The sequence below is a fragment of the Scatophagus argus genome, chromosome 11 (assembly GCF_020382885.2).
Source record: "Scatophagus argus isolate fScaArg1 chromosome 11, fScaArg1.pri, whole genome shotgun sequence".
Lineage (NCBI taxonomy): Eukaryota > Metazoa > Chordata > Actinopteri > Scatophagidae > Scatophagus > Scatophagus argus.
The window spans coordinates 17329708-17344491 of NC_058503.1; the positions used below are offsets into that span (position 1 = coordinate 17329708).

The following is a 14784-nucleotide window of genomic DNA, read 5'->3' on the forward strand; positions in this document are numbered from 1 at the left end:
CGAGTATGATCTCTTTCTTTTCCAAAATCAGCTTTGCAAAAGTTACAAAGATGGAGGAGATGAAGGAGATGGACGAGATGGACAATACAGAAGAGATGCAATTTACAGACGCCATCAACATGCTGTTGGATGAGTCCATCCAAATCATAGATAACTCAGTGCTCGACAATGAACTCACTGAGCAGTTGCTCCTCCAGCAGCTACTCTTCACGATGTTCAGCAAGTAAGTAACAACTGCCTCTACGCTTTCCAGTCTTCGAAATGTCCGCCGTAGCTGTTCATGTTAAGTTGTACTGTTAAGTTTGTGGTTGTATTTGTCAAAAGCTGTCGATGTCTTTCATTCGGTGTTAATCAGGGCTGAACTGTGACCTCAGAAAAACACATAATCAGATCTGTTAACACACTGTGTTCAGTAGATGTTTTCTCAGAATATTTGTTTAGCTCCTTCTCCGTCATGGCAGCCTGTAACAACTTTCAAAACAAATGATCAACTTCCTGTACGGTGGTAAAGCTGAAAAGTATTTTGCTGTCGTTCTGACACATGAACTCTGGATTCATTGTGACATGTTTATGAACCATGCCTTTGTGTTTTTGTGTCACAGTAGCAACACAACAAATCAGTCTACAGAGGTTGTACAGAGCAGGACCGTTGACCCATTCGGGTGAGTAAATCTGCACAGGAAGCAAAGCTGGAGCGAGACGTGAACCCAGCAAATCAAACAGAAACATATGCTTTGGGAGACAACGAGCTCCACTTTATGTTCGGTCAGTGAGGGTGTGAAGACATGTGCTTTGACTCGTATTTGTCAGGTTTCCAAACATTGGACAGAGCTGTTATATGAACTCCAGCCTGCAGAGTATACTGGCACTGGAGGACTTCGTGAGGGACATCAGCCGCATGGAACAGGTTTGGAGTTCAGTCCCTCAGGGTAATCTGATGAGGTAAAGCAGCCCACTGCTATCACCACTAATACACACACACACACACACACACACACACACACACACACACGCACGTCCACGACCCCGAGGAATGAAATCAAAGATCTAACCTTAGTCTTTCACACCTTCTGCAGAAGTTTGATGAAGATCAGGGATGTTCACGCCTCTACAGACCCAAAGATAAAATCCAGCCTCCTGCATTCATTTAAGAAGACAATTTCCATCCAGGCTCCCGAGTTCAGAGACAATCAGCAAAAAGTGAGACAACTGATTTGATGTTTTGTTGTTTCACCTCCTTCTCATGCTTTGTGCTCTGTGTATAAACTCTGCTCTGCTTGGTGTGTTTTTGTGTGTTCAGGACGCTCATGAATTCTTGACCGCAGTCTTTAGCCAGATGAGGAGTCTGGGCCCTCTGCTGAAGGAGACAGCAGCACTAAAGGGCATAAGTTACACCTGCCCTGTGGAAGACCACCTGGTATTCAGTATGGATAGCACAAGGACATGCAAGAGGTAAGATAGCACAGGTCAATGACACTCCTCTTTCACACACACACACACACACACACACACACACACACACAGGTAGTCTGTCGGACAGTCAGGCTACAAGTTTTCCTGCTGCCCCACTTGCTCCCTTTAATAATCAGATGCCGAAAAGGCCCTGTTGTGATGTAGCTGTGGTACAGCACTGTGCTTTAATGTGTACTGTCCCTTTAACGTGCAGTTGTGGGTCCCAGTCAGCGAGCCAAGAAGAATTCTGTAACTTGTCTCTGGACCTGATTTCTGGAGGCTCTATAGAACAAATGCTTGAAGGATATCTGAAGGTAAGACCCATCTGTCCTCATTCAGTCACATCATCACAGACTCATCTGAAGTCTGCTGAAACACACACACAAATACAGTATTGTTTCCATCACTTTTGGGGACATCACAGTCATTAATTTCCTGAAGCCCCAAACCATAACAATAAACATTACTTGCCTAATCCTACTCCTTATCTTAACCTCACCCTTTACATTGTGGCCATTTGAGTTTTGTCCCCATGAGTAAGGCCAGTCACAAGTTTTTGTCCCCACAACTACAGGAATACACATCCCCACACACACAGACACACACACACACACGCGTCCTCCTGTGTGCGGATGTGTACTCACTTTGTAGGGACATAAATCTGAAAGTTTACAGTCACACTGTGATGACTTGCCATCCTTATGTGGACAAAGTTTTATGGTGAAGTCCTGGTTCAAGGTCAGGTTTAGGTTTGGTGTAAGTTAAGGGTTATGGTTGGGCCAGTAGTGGACATGTAAGTTTATGTAATGTTCCCAAAAGTGACGAGAAGACATGATGGTGTGATTGTGTTGCTCAGCCTGTTGTCTCTGTGCTGTCCTGCAGGAGACAGATTTAGAGTTCAAGTGTGAGTGCGGAGGGACGTCGTCGGGCCAGACATTGTCCTTCGCGACCCTGCCTAGGTAAGCCACATCACAGCCATCATACATGATCACCTGACCCAAGTGGTTCCCAAATGGGGATCCCCTGTCCCCTGACCCCTCCTTTCTCAAGATTCAACAAGTTGTGTCTCATCTTGCCCTACAGAGTGCTCATATTACACCTGAAGCGTTTTTGCTTCACTCCCTCCCACACCCTGGAGAAGATCCAAGACCCCGTCCAACTACTGAGTCATCTGAAAGTGTCCTGCAAACAGGTGAAGAGAAACAGAACAATCACAGACATTAGACACATGTGACAGTAAGAAGAAGAATCAGCTTTATTGGCAGTATATATATTTTTACATACACACACTGAATTCGTCTTCTGCGTTTGACCCATCCTGATAGTCCTGATAGTTGAACACACACACACATGCAACACCCGGCAAATTACATGCAGTGAAACACACACAGGAGCAGTGGGCAGCATCAAGCGCCCGGGGAGCAAACTGGGGGTTAAGTGACTTGCTCAAGGGCACATCAGCCGGCTAATGGAGAGGGAGAGCATTTATCGCATTAATCACTCCACCCCACCCAAATTTTTCCTGCCTGTCCGGTGGGGGAATCAAACCAGCGACCCTCCAATCACACGCCGCTTCTCTAGGCCACAGCTGCCCCCAAAGCCTCTCTCTCTCTTTCTTCCTCCTCCTCTCTCTCCCACTTTTTCCATGGTTTTTTAAACATGTGGACATGTGAGCATGTTTGAGTCTAACTCTGATTACCTGTGTTTTCCCCCAGGATGTTGGCTTTTACAGTCTGGTCAGCGTCATCAACCACTTTGGCGTCTCAAGAACAGGTAAGCAGGCTGAATTCAGACATGTTGTGGAAATGTTTCAGTTAATGATGAAAATAACGGATTATTTTATACGATTTATACAGAAACGTTTTACTTACACTTTTTGAGCTTGGTTAATTAATCGCTCACTAATCACTCACTTTATCCATGCATGTGTCCTTATCTAGAAAACCTTTGTGTTGCCAGTTTGTGAAGTTTCTCTAAGGTTAATATTTGTAAAACCTTAATTAATAACTTAACCTTTTGTGCCTGCGGACATGATGGATTGTTCGAAAGAGGTACCAGATTTCTGTTTTCACTTAGAAAGGACACAAATCCAGAAGCTTTTCTGACTTTGTTAAATGCTAAATCGCTGTTGTCTGCTATCAGTGAGCCTTCATCATCCACACTGTGTTCATATAGTAACAACAATATGTCTCCTGTTAGGACACTACATCTGTGATGGCATTTGCCCCGACAGTCCAGATGATGAGCACAACCGCTGGCTCACCTTCAACGACTCAATGGTCCACAAGACAACCAGCACATCTGTTTGTGAGCAGCGGCGGGAGTCAGCATACATCCTATTTTACAAACAAGAGGTAAGAAGGCAACACCGTCACATCCACTGTAAATGTCCAGTGCAAGTCACTGTCAGTCGGTAAATAACCGCTACGACTTCTCAAGACCAAGCACAGCCTCTGTGTGCTGTTTCACCATTTTGACATTCATTATTATTTTGAGAGGAAATTGTCAAGTTTGATAGCTTCTTTTATTATGAAAGTAAAAATAAAATTTTGCATTGAAGAAAAGTTTATTTTTGTTTGCATATGCTGTCATTCATGGTTCTTAGAAAGACAATCAGAATCTGTAAAAATTGGTGTCAGCAGGTCACACTTTCAAAAATAATCGAAAACCAGAATCAGCCAGGAAGATTACAGTCAGTGCACCTCTAAACACAGCGTATACAATAATGTCGTGTGTATTTTCAGGTATAGAGCAGGACGCGGAGGGGGGCGCGTCTGAAGGTCCAGAACCGAAGACCTGAGGGCCACGGAGGTGAGTCATTTATTCTGTCATTGCAGGTGCTGGACAAGGGATGGGATGAAGAACAGCAAGACCAGCGGAGGATGACCAAAGAAGAAGAAGTAGGCACACCACCCCACCACACCACCTCACCACCACACCACCACCACTCCCACCACACCACCCCACCACCATCACCACGCCCACAGGAGGATAGGGCCACCGCCCCCCAGAGAGCCTGGCTCCTCCCAAGGTTTCTTCCTATTACAGGGAGTTTTTCCTTGCCACAGTCGCCCCACAGTTGCTGAACACCAGGACAAACCAGACTGATTTCATCAGCAGTTAAATTCATAGATTTCTCATCCTGCTGTTGAGATGGTCCTGTGCTGTTGCAGCATTTGGCTTGCTCTCTGAGGACAACTATACATAAAGAAGAAAACAGAAATAATATTTTTTATAATATAAATATAATTGTGACTTTAAATTTTATATCCTAATATATATTATATCCTATAATAAATAAATATAAATAAAATTTGTAAATATATTTTCAAGGATGTGGTTGTTTGTGTTATAGCAACTCTAAGTATGAGTTTGTGTTTGGTTAAACGAGACCCAGTTTTATTGCTCACTTTTTAAAGTTCCATAACAGTTAGGTCTCTTTTTTTACAGGAAACATAATCAGTTTGATTCATTTTATCTCAAAATGAGAAAATACACATGGTCAGATTAAAATGAAAAAGGCTGATATTCACGCACAGTGGTATTAATAGAAATAGTGGCTGTTTGGAAGGTTGTAAGAGCAGCGAGCTTGTCTACAGTCATAGAAGAAATATTTCGTCCACCCAGTGTGGAAAAATGTGGAAACAGCCATCAGTGAGCAGAGCACTTCCGGTGTAAAAAGCGGACCCGATGCAGACAGCAGTGATGGTGGGATGATTCCAGTTATTTACTGGTACAACAAGACCGTCACAAAAAAAAAACCACAAAGCATGAATGGATGACTGAAAATGAGTTGGTTAAAACACCCTGGAGTCGACAGACGCGCCGGCGCGTCCTTATCACAAGACCAATTTAAGACAACGTAGCTGCAAGACGCAGGTAATTAGGTTGGGGTCCCATGGGCTTTACTCGTTTCTGGAGCCAGCCTCAAGTGGCCATTCAAGGAACTGCAGTTTTTAGAACTTCCACTTTGGCTTTGTTTGCAGTTGCCACTAAACACTAAAGCTTACACATGAACAGTGCTGAGGAGCTGACAACATCAACAGAATACAAGTGGCTTCCCCTCTCTCTGCCACCCACTGATCTTGACTTAGAGACACATATATACTAAAATACTTAAAAACAAAAGACCATACCAAGGAGAAAAACAGTCACTTTTCATAATAAGGGTTTAACATTTCAGCAGTAGCCACTGCTGACTTGCTCTGCCTTAAAAATGTACCATGTACTTGACTCTGTGTCACGTAGTATTAGATTTCTGATCTATAACTGATTTAGAATGTACGTTTGAGAGGTGACAGAGTGATATGCTGTGATGGTGGATCAAGGTCACAGCTGGCTATTGCCTTCCTGCTGTGTCAGTTTCTGCTGATGTAGTCAAGGTCACAGATGTGAAAATCCAATCTGTGATCCACAATACACTGAATAGGATGCAATCAATAATTTGCAAATAATAGTGAAAAGATGAAGTAAGTAAATCAGCCTTGTCATGTTGTATAACTAAAGAAAGAAAAGCTATGCATGACACTTCCCATCACAGGAAGACGTGGATAAATAAGATTTGTGTAGGACTTTATATAATGCACAAATTCAATGTCAAAATGTAGGTAGAACCAATATCAACTAAAGTTTTTCCCCTATTAGACTCCTAAATAAGATATTGGGATTATGATGGTGTTATGTGTAAGGCTCATCATTCAAAATGTATAGAGCAAATATATGGGCTCTGACCACATGATCAAAGCAGGAAACGTTTTGGGTGACACTGTGTTTACTGTAAATGTGAAATTTTTTAGATTTGGATGTAGTTTATTTAAAAAGCACCCAAAAAGAAAAGAATACCAAAATCTTTATCTTATATTCTTTTCCACATCGTGTTTTGCAGACATTTCCACCCTGCAGGATAAGACCAGTGAACACAGTGGGGGTGTGGCAAAGAGGGAAGAGATCGATTGATGTTTTTGTCTTGTTTTTGTTCTTGCTGTCATGCTGTTTGACTTTTATTTCCTAATACCATAAATCTGTGTTTGCTTGCGTGGGGGATGACATTTTCTGGTGTTGTTGTTATATCTGACATTGTCTTTATTCATGTGAGATAAAGGTGTTTACAGTAAGAGGTAATGAAAAGGCCTATATTAACAGAAGCATTATATCAACAATCATTGCGACATCCCAGCAAGCATTTCCTAAATAAAAGTGGAGGATTACTTGATTATTGTAACCAGACTAGCTGCTGAAAGTTAACTTTTATCCATAATGATCCTCTGATTTGATGTGATGTCCTGTAAATCGAATTCTATAATTATTCCACTTAAATTATCATTATGAGACTATGTTGATTTTACTCTTCTGGTCTTCCATACAGTATAATGTGGTATTTTTACTGCAGAAAATGCAGTTTTTTTCTAATCACATTTTCCATGACAAATACATGTGAAAATGAACGACGCACCCTATAATTCACACTGGGTGAACAGAGTTTTTTTTCAAAACAGTTCACTTCAATTTCATAATTTTTTTAAATGATGATTTAACCTTTTATAGACGCAGACAAGTTGAGAAATCCAACTGAGAAACCAGCTTCCCATTTTCTCCAAATATCTACACACATTTTTTACTGATGTAGCTTTATATTCATGTATCAAATAACTGCATTAAGCACAACATACAGATTAATATAAGCAGGTGGCTTGCAGTTCCCTTTAGATTTGCTTTCCCTTCAATATTATAAATAAATACATAAATCAGAAATATGTCAATGAGGCATTCTATGGTATCTGGTTCGCTGCACTCAAACACAAAATAACACGTCACAGAGCAGCTGGAAGCTAAAGAGGGAGGGCTATATATCCATTACAACCAGGTGCTCTCGCAGGTAGTTTTCCTTGCTCATAAAACAAGTAAACATTACCACAGAATTATAAAATGTGCAGCCCTGTCTTCTAAAACCTGTGGCAAAATGCAGAGCTGTCACTTTGATAGCTGTGATGGTGGTTTGTCGCTGGACATGGTCAGTATTGATCCATCCAACAAAGACTGAATGGATCAATACACGTCAAATACTAATAACACACTATAACACACAGTACACGCCAGTATGACACACTCTGTGATTGCATCTGTATTTGTTTCATGCTGTTTATTTGCCAGCGCAATATTAGGGTAATGAATATTTAATTATTTATTTGGAATATTTGTGCTGTAACTAACACAAGAGGCTTGTCTTCTGTTTGATCAGCAGTCTGAAGTAGGCTGAGGAGGAAATGAGAAAATATCCCTCTTTTAAAAGTATTGACACTCCTTTCAGTGGATAGTTACCAAGAGGAAATGTCATTGGGTCCTTAGGCTGACTGTGACTCTCACTATCTCTTCCACTAAAGGTTTTCATTTGCTCTGGGGGTGGTGGTGGTGGTGAGTAACCACTCTGCACTAGCTTGTTATAAGAAACACATCATCTGCACCTTCTCTGAGAGAAATACTGAACACGTTTTCTATAATGTAGGACATGACAAATAAATCTTGATTCTAAAGTTAAAAAAAAAGGAAAGTGGTCATTATTCGTCTTTGTCTTTTTTATCAATAATATATCCTGAAAATCAGGCGTGCATTTACCAGCTCATTTATATGGAAATGACAGTCCCTGAAGGATCAACCCCGCCTCTCAGGCCCTCACTTCCTCCACCTTGACTCAATTACCAGTGGTCCCACAGACAGGAATGAATTCTTAATTGGAAATTGATTAAAAAACAACTTTTTGTGGCTTCACTTTGCTTCTAAACTCTGCTTCTGTGCACTTTTATCAAATCACCCAGCAGGTATTAATTGGGCCAAAGTGACTGAACACACTGGTGGGTGGTCTAAGTCAGTGTTAATCAGCTCAGTGGGGTTGGGCACTGAGGAGTGTCCATGGGGTACATGGAAGTAATTATAAAAGTTGAGCTTACATATAACTCTGGAATAAATCTTAATGAGAGCGAGTTTTCACATGCTTATTTCCAACACGTCAAAGTGTTTCCTTTTTGCACAAAAAGACAAGGCAGGCTGTATTCAGTCCAGGTACGTTTTTGAAAATTCAATTACACACACACACACACACACAAAATGTTTGCAAGCTAAAACACAGAGTGTGAAGGTGGTGCAGGGTCATCTGTCACGGCATAGCAATTTTTATTTCTATTTTTATGTAGTTATATTTCATATATCTTTGATTTACTAGGTGTACAGTACATGGTAGAAAACAACAAGCTGAATATTAGCGAAAGGATACATGCAGCCTTCAGTGTAGTGCAGCAGCAGCAGCTTCCACTGAAGCTTCCTCCAATCAATGGATTTAAATTTGTGAAATAGAATCAATGGATGAATGAATTCATGTAAAAGTACAAGTAAATTAAATGCATAAAAAGGTTTACATTAATTTATATTTACACATTTTATGGTGAATAGATAAGGAGGGATTTTTGTTTGCAACAGAATGACCATAAAGTTACTCATAACAACATGAGGGACACTCAGAAAAATAAATCTTTGGAATGTTTTAATTATTTGTTTTTATTCAGATTTTATTTGAACTGTTCGATTGCACATGAAGGTCTGGTTGCTGTTTATAATTTGGGTGGAAAAACACAGAATTATAATATAATTTATTTAATCTAGTCAAGTCAAATGTAAATGTATGAAGTCCAAATACAGTAGCACACTCCTTATATGTTGCTAAAACCCCAAATTCAGAAAAAAATGAATAAATAAAGAAATAAAATAATATGGACATACAAAAGACATGGCCTGTAGGTCCTCAGTGACACCTACCATCTGAGCTTTTCCTGTCAGAGGGGAAGTTTAAATCAAATTTCAAAGTTCGAAAAGTACTATTTTCCCTCAGGTATATCGTGTTCAGTTTATTTTTTATGTTCACATAGTTTCACTCAGTGATTTTGCTCTTTGAGATCACAGTAAAAAGATTTGAAATGCTCTGTGCCTATAATGGTCAACAAACAAGCTCTGAGATTTGTGTCCGGATGAAATATGTTCTTATCAAAGATGACACGTGGATAAACATTCATACCTTCCACTGATAAGCAAGAGAGTACAGGTAGTGCATGTGGGAGGTTCAATCGATAAACAGACTATCTCAAAACATCCTCCCAGAAGTGGACGGGGTATTGATTACACACCAAGTGAAGTGTTTATCTCAGGATTGGAGAGTCATCTCATTAGATGCGGTATGTTGGGATATGATGATGGATGTTTTGTGAACCAAATAATGCAGTTTAAAGGTTCTGTTACCTCACATGAAAACAATGTTGCACTGCTTTTTTACATTTAGCTGAAGATTATGGTTCCTATTTACTTGCAGATGAACACTTTGCATAAATCATACATATATTATGACCCTACAAACACCAAACTACCCAACACTATATGAGGTAGCTTGACTTAAGTACCACCCGGACAACATTAAAAATGCTGCATACAGGTTAAGACATCAATAATTTAAAGGCTCAACCTGTGATCCAAATGTAAACCAAAGGTCAGCCCTGCCCACCATCAAAAATTCAAAACACACAACTGGGATGTTCTATTACCCCCAAAATGATTGGCATGACTTTTGATACAGACATAAACAAGTGATTGAAAGGTCACTGGAAATATTACAATTTTGGCCTAATGGTGTCACTGGAGAAAACAGTAAATTGTTACCATAGTTTTTATTATCAGTCCTGAGTTGTACACAATTGTCTGCACCAAATGTGTGTGTGCATGTGTGTGTGTGTGTGTGTGTGTGTGTGTGTCCTCATTTGAACAAACTTTTAATTACATCTGTTCTTAAAAATTAATCCACCTCTGCAAATCATCTCTGAGATGAAGCTGACTGAACACAGAACCCGTATTCCCTATGAAACAGAGGTCAAATGTAGAACCATTGTTCAAACTTGCCCTCCTTCATCAATCTCTAGTGAGTTGTAATTATCATAATGGCCTTTAAAATATCCTTAAATTGTTCTTGATTTTTGTTGCAAAGGAACCGGACAGGAAGCAGCAGAGAAGTCGTGTCCTAACTGAGCAGTCACAATCATCTTATGCCAAGTGAAGTAACTGCACGTTGGCTATATCAGTGGCTTTGAGTAACACCCAGCATCTCTCCCCAAAATCATCATATTCCTGTTTTCTCTTGTTTTTATTTCTGTTTTATTTTTATTTTTTTCCCTCAATGAAAGCCATAAATTATCTCTGACCATGAATTAGCCAGCAGCCTAATTACCAAGAACCATCCAAAGCAAAGCTCTTTGTGGGTGCGTGTTTGTGCCGAACACCATTGTCTTTGAACGAAACACATGATCAAGTTCACTTTCTGCATCTGTGTCTGTTCCCAAGCGCTTGAGGTGTTGTGAACAGCGTGCAAACACCACCTCTTTGTTTCTCTCCGACACAAAACATTAAACGATAACGATGGAAACTGCTTTGGGGGGCAGCTTTGCTCCACGTTAAGTGGACAGCTCTGAACATTGCATGCAAAAAGGCCCCCTGAGGTAGAGTCCTTGTGTGCTGGGTAACAAGCAAGTAACATATCTAATAGGCTGGTGTGTTTCTGTACACAAACATCATAGACATTTTCACGGTCATTTCAACATCCCCTGCCTTTCTACCTACAGAGAAAACTGTACCATAAGTCCAAATGAACACACCAGATGCAACTAATGGACAGGACTTTTTTATAATAGCACATTATGAGTTAAGGTCAGGTCTTCCCACCTTTCTAATTTCTCTGGTCTTGACTGACACTTGTCATTTATGGTGATCCAAGAACTAAAATTTAAAGCACCGTTTGTTAAAGCTAATTCTCACTCTGAATTAAACCAATGGAAAGATCATAAATTAAATTAAACAGTGAATCCGATGCTAACGTGAGCACAATGACGACGTTAGCACGTTGATGCAGGTTCCCCATTTAGGTTTAGCGTGTATTTTAAAGAACAGGTAAAATTGATCAAAATTCACACAGCACTCAGTTTTATGGAACATTTAAAGGACTGTAATAATATTTCTGCAGCTCACTTCAGCATATTCTGATTTACTTTTTACTTGATTCACACAGTTCATTTCTTTCCTTCTACCTGCCCAGCAGGGACCTCTCCATCAGCACACTGAAATGACCACAATTTAAGTCTGAGCAAAGAGCACCTCTTTTGTGAAAGTGAATGTAATCTAGTTTGCAGTGTTTAAGCAGAATAAAGATTAAGTTCACCATATTTTGCAGTTGCAGTGCCCTTGCCATTTCAATACGCAACTTGTGTATTGTTTTTTGGTGGTACTCCAAATGAACTCTTATATGGCATCATTTTTGATTAATTTTATATAATACTGAAAGCCTTTATTAAAAGCACTGGTTTCAATTTATTTTTTAGAATGATTTGGAAGGTAGAAAAACAAATAATGAAAGAAGACCCAAATGCAGAGACTCAACACTCTCGACAAAAAGGGTCAAGCACACTTGTTGGGTAGAGCTCATGACATCTGCAGGGCGAGTAGTGTTGTCAGAGCTCAGGACAGCATTAGTGACACAAAGCATCTTCTGATCTTAGATTGGAGAATGGGACAGACAGACCATGTGTGCTGTGCTCTGACTCCATAACGTCAAGTATTGCCAGGGGGCAGAGGTTGGTGATGTAAGCTCTTATGCAATATCACTGGTTCTGAGCATTCAAATAAGGTAATTATGGTTTACGGTTTCTGCTTCTTGTAAATACTTAGATCATTTAGTCTTAAGTTGTACTTTATTTTATTTTCATTGCGATATTTTGAATTCTAACATTTTTTTTCTAGCATCAGGGCTCATTAACTGGAGAGATCAATGTCTCAGCTGCTCCTAACTTAAATTACATTATTAAGGACTACAGTCCTTGTTTCTGTTAAGCTTTTTTCAAGTCTCATTTGGGTCATTTTCATAATATTCTGAAATGAATAGAAATCAATAGCTGCCTGGAAGGTAGAAAATCAATCTAAACACTTGTGATGGGTTTTGGAAAATGGTTTGTGGTGATGTAAAGCATATTTTCTTGGTGGTTGATGGTCTAAAACATGCAAAGCCATGTTTTAGTCCATTAATGCATTGTGGAAAAAACTACTCAAAATGCATGAAAATGCCTGATATCAGCAGTCTTTTCATCAGGACACTGGGTTCAGTCTCTTCATTGTCCATTGGGATATTCTTTGCCCTTGAAACCACCACGTTAACCAGAGACAAATTCGCATGACAATTCGGTTAGTATTTACTCATGTTCGTCAGTCAGTACTTGCAGTCAGACCTGTCAATGTGCTTTTCCATCAACTTTCTGCAAACACAACTGTTATGTAGTGGGGGCGGCTCTTTGTAAGCAGTGGGGGGGGGGGGGGGGGGGGCTAGAGGACTTTTGCCCCAAAGAAACCTACAGATCTCTGAGTAGTTCTAACTAACATGGAATCAATATGTATGTACAATGCATGGCTGCACCTTTGGAAAGAGAAGTCTTATGATGGGTTACAAAATGAGAGAAAAGAAATTTTAAAGGAGGAAATAAAAATGAGACAAAAGTGCAAAGTATGAAATTCGGGTAAAGACACTGATATAACAAATACGTTTTAACATGCATGTGTGGCCTCCTTATTGCTTCTAGAACAGCTGTTGAAGAGGTTTTAGACTGGATTTAGAACAGTGACTGATGGGCTTGATGAGTACAGAGGGCCTGAGTTGGAAAGCAAAATAAAATATCAACATCCAATGAAGATGGGCTGGAAATAGTGTGATGTGGAGCATCTAGATCGTGCTTTTTGTTTACAGAAACAGTACCAGTTATTGCTGGTATGGATATCAGTGCATGGACATTGTCTCACTCTACAGATCCTGACGATGGAGACGCCTGGAAGGAAATTAACAGCTGCAAACGCAGGCTGTTAACAAAAGCCGCAACACAGCGGTCTTAAAAAGCTTTAACAATCCACATAGGAGGATGTAACATCTGGGATGCTCTCACTGAGTCTCCTCTCAGACCTCTGTTTGCCATGTTTTATTTGAGCCATAGCTCCACAAAGGTATGGGAGAATGAATAATGAATTACATTTCATTTCATTTTTGGTGAACTGTTGCCTAATTGCCGTTTTCCAGGTTCCTTCCCTTCATCATTCACTATATTTGATTTAGAGCTTCCACCCAATCGCTGGTGAGGGAGAGCAGGGAGGAGAGAGGCGGGGGGCGGGGCTGGCTGGTTATGATTTTCAGCACCGCGGACAGCTCCCGCCTCCTGTCTCTGGACTGCAGGGAAGCGACGCTGAAACACAGCTGGATGATATAAAGACAAAAAAAGCGACAGGCATCCTTTTGTAGATGAACCTCCAGTTCACACCTCCAACCCACTGCAGCTTTTTCTCCTCCCATTTCTTTTCCTCGATAGTTGAGTTGTCGATAGTGGAGTCGAACCGCGTCTGACTGCATCGCCTCTGCGTCTTCAATCTGTTTTCCTCTCCTTCTCTTCCTGATAATGGCAACCACAGTGCTGTGAAAGTGTTTTTTGGGGGGGAGGATGGGAGAGTGGATCGACCTGCTCAAAGTTCTTTTGTTGTGATCTGTCCGCTTCACCATCGCTGCTCGATTCCCTGATTATGTTGAGGTGTGGGATTTTTCTCCAAGCCAAGGCAGTTGATGTTACTTTATCAGGATGCAGCAGGAAGATGAAGTTGAGTACTTTCAGTAGCCGTCGGCGCGAGCTCTGATATGAGATAGGCGACCTGCATCTGCAACATTGGCTGTGATCCTCAGATCAGAGTGGCTCAGACGCATTCATTTTTATTTTCGTGGACAACAGCCAGAGAGCAAGATGAGGTGTCTGTGTGACTTTTTAAATTGCACCTAAGAGAGAGGAAGACAGAGAGAGAGGGAGACAGAGAGAGAGAGAGAGAGAGGGAGAGAGAGAGTGAGTGGATCTTTTTTCTTTACCCTGTTGTTGCTGCAGGAAGCAACGTTTTTCTTTCTTCGGCAGCCTAAACGAGTTGGGATTCTTGCATCCCGAGAGGAGACCGGGAACTCTGTTAAAACAAAGAAAGCAGAGTGGTCTTCTTCCTCTCTATCGCTACCTTGAAAATATACGAAACCGCGTTAGAAAATGAAGAAGTTTAGGAAGGTGTTGGACGGCTTGACCACCTCCTCTCCGGGAGGGACTATCGGATCCCCATCGTGCGGCAGCGCGGCAGGGACTCCCACCGCAGCGCCAACTCCCAAGGAAATCGACATCCAAGAGACGCTAGTGTCGGAAAACTTTCAGCTGTGTAAGGTGGGTAGATAAGAGGCCAACATCCCAGACA

The 14784-nt window shown here is 40.9% G+C and overlaps 2 protein-coding genes across 6 annotated transcripts in view; both read left to right on the plus strand.

Moving 5' to 3' along the window:
* Nucleotides 1-50: 50 nt before the first annotated feature.
* On the plus strand, nucleotides 51-6408 carry LOC124066796 (ubiquitin carboxyl-terminal hydrolase 29-like). Its single transcript, XM_046403561.1, has 12 exons — nucleotides 51-223; nucleotides 603-662; nucleotides 811-942; nucleotides 1077-1200; nucleotides 1301-1452; nucleotides 1667-1766; nucleotides 2335-2411; nucleotides 2536-2644; nucleotides 3168-3225; nucleotides 3652-3806; nucleotides 4203-4263; nucleotides 6338-6408. The coding sequence occupies exons 1-12, from the start codon at nucleotides 51-53 to the stop codon at nucleotides 6406-6408; spliced, it is 1272 nt and encodes a 423-aa protein (XP_046259517.1).
* A 7331-nt stretch (nucleotides 6409-13739) lies between these two features.
* stxbp5l (syntaxin binding protein 5L) overlaps nucleotides 13740-14784 on the plus strand; it is a 118756-nt gene continuing 117711 nt past the window's right edge. For all 5 annotated transcript variants that reach the window (XM_046403390.1, XM_046403391.1, XM_046403392.1 and 2 more), the window contains exon 1: nucleotides 13740-14753. In XM_046403390.1, coding sequence (XP_046259346.1) covers nucleotides 14586-14753 — 168 coding nt within the window. In that variant the 5' untranslated portion in view covers nucleotides 13740-14585. The remainder of the gene's footprint in view (nucleotides 14754-14784) is intronic.

What these genes read in the sequence shown, in the direction of transcription:
- LOC124066796 (XM_046403561.1), top strand. Translation starts at nt 51, where the DNA reads ATGGAGGAGATGAAGGAGATGGACGAGATGGACAATACAGAAGAGATG. An exon ending in TCAGAGACAATCAGCAAAAA is followed by an intron (nt 1,201 to 1,300) that starts GTGAGACAACTG and finishes TTGTGTGTTCAG; the next exon opens with GACGCTCATGAATTCTTGAC. An exon ending in AAGACCTGAGGGCCACGGAG is followed by an intron (nt 4,264 to 6,337) that starts GTGAGTCATTTA and finishes CGTGTTTTGCAG; the next exon opens with ACATTTCCACCCTGCAGGAT.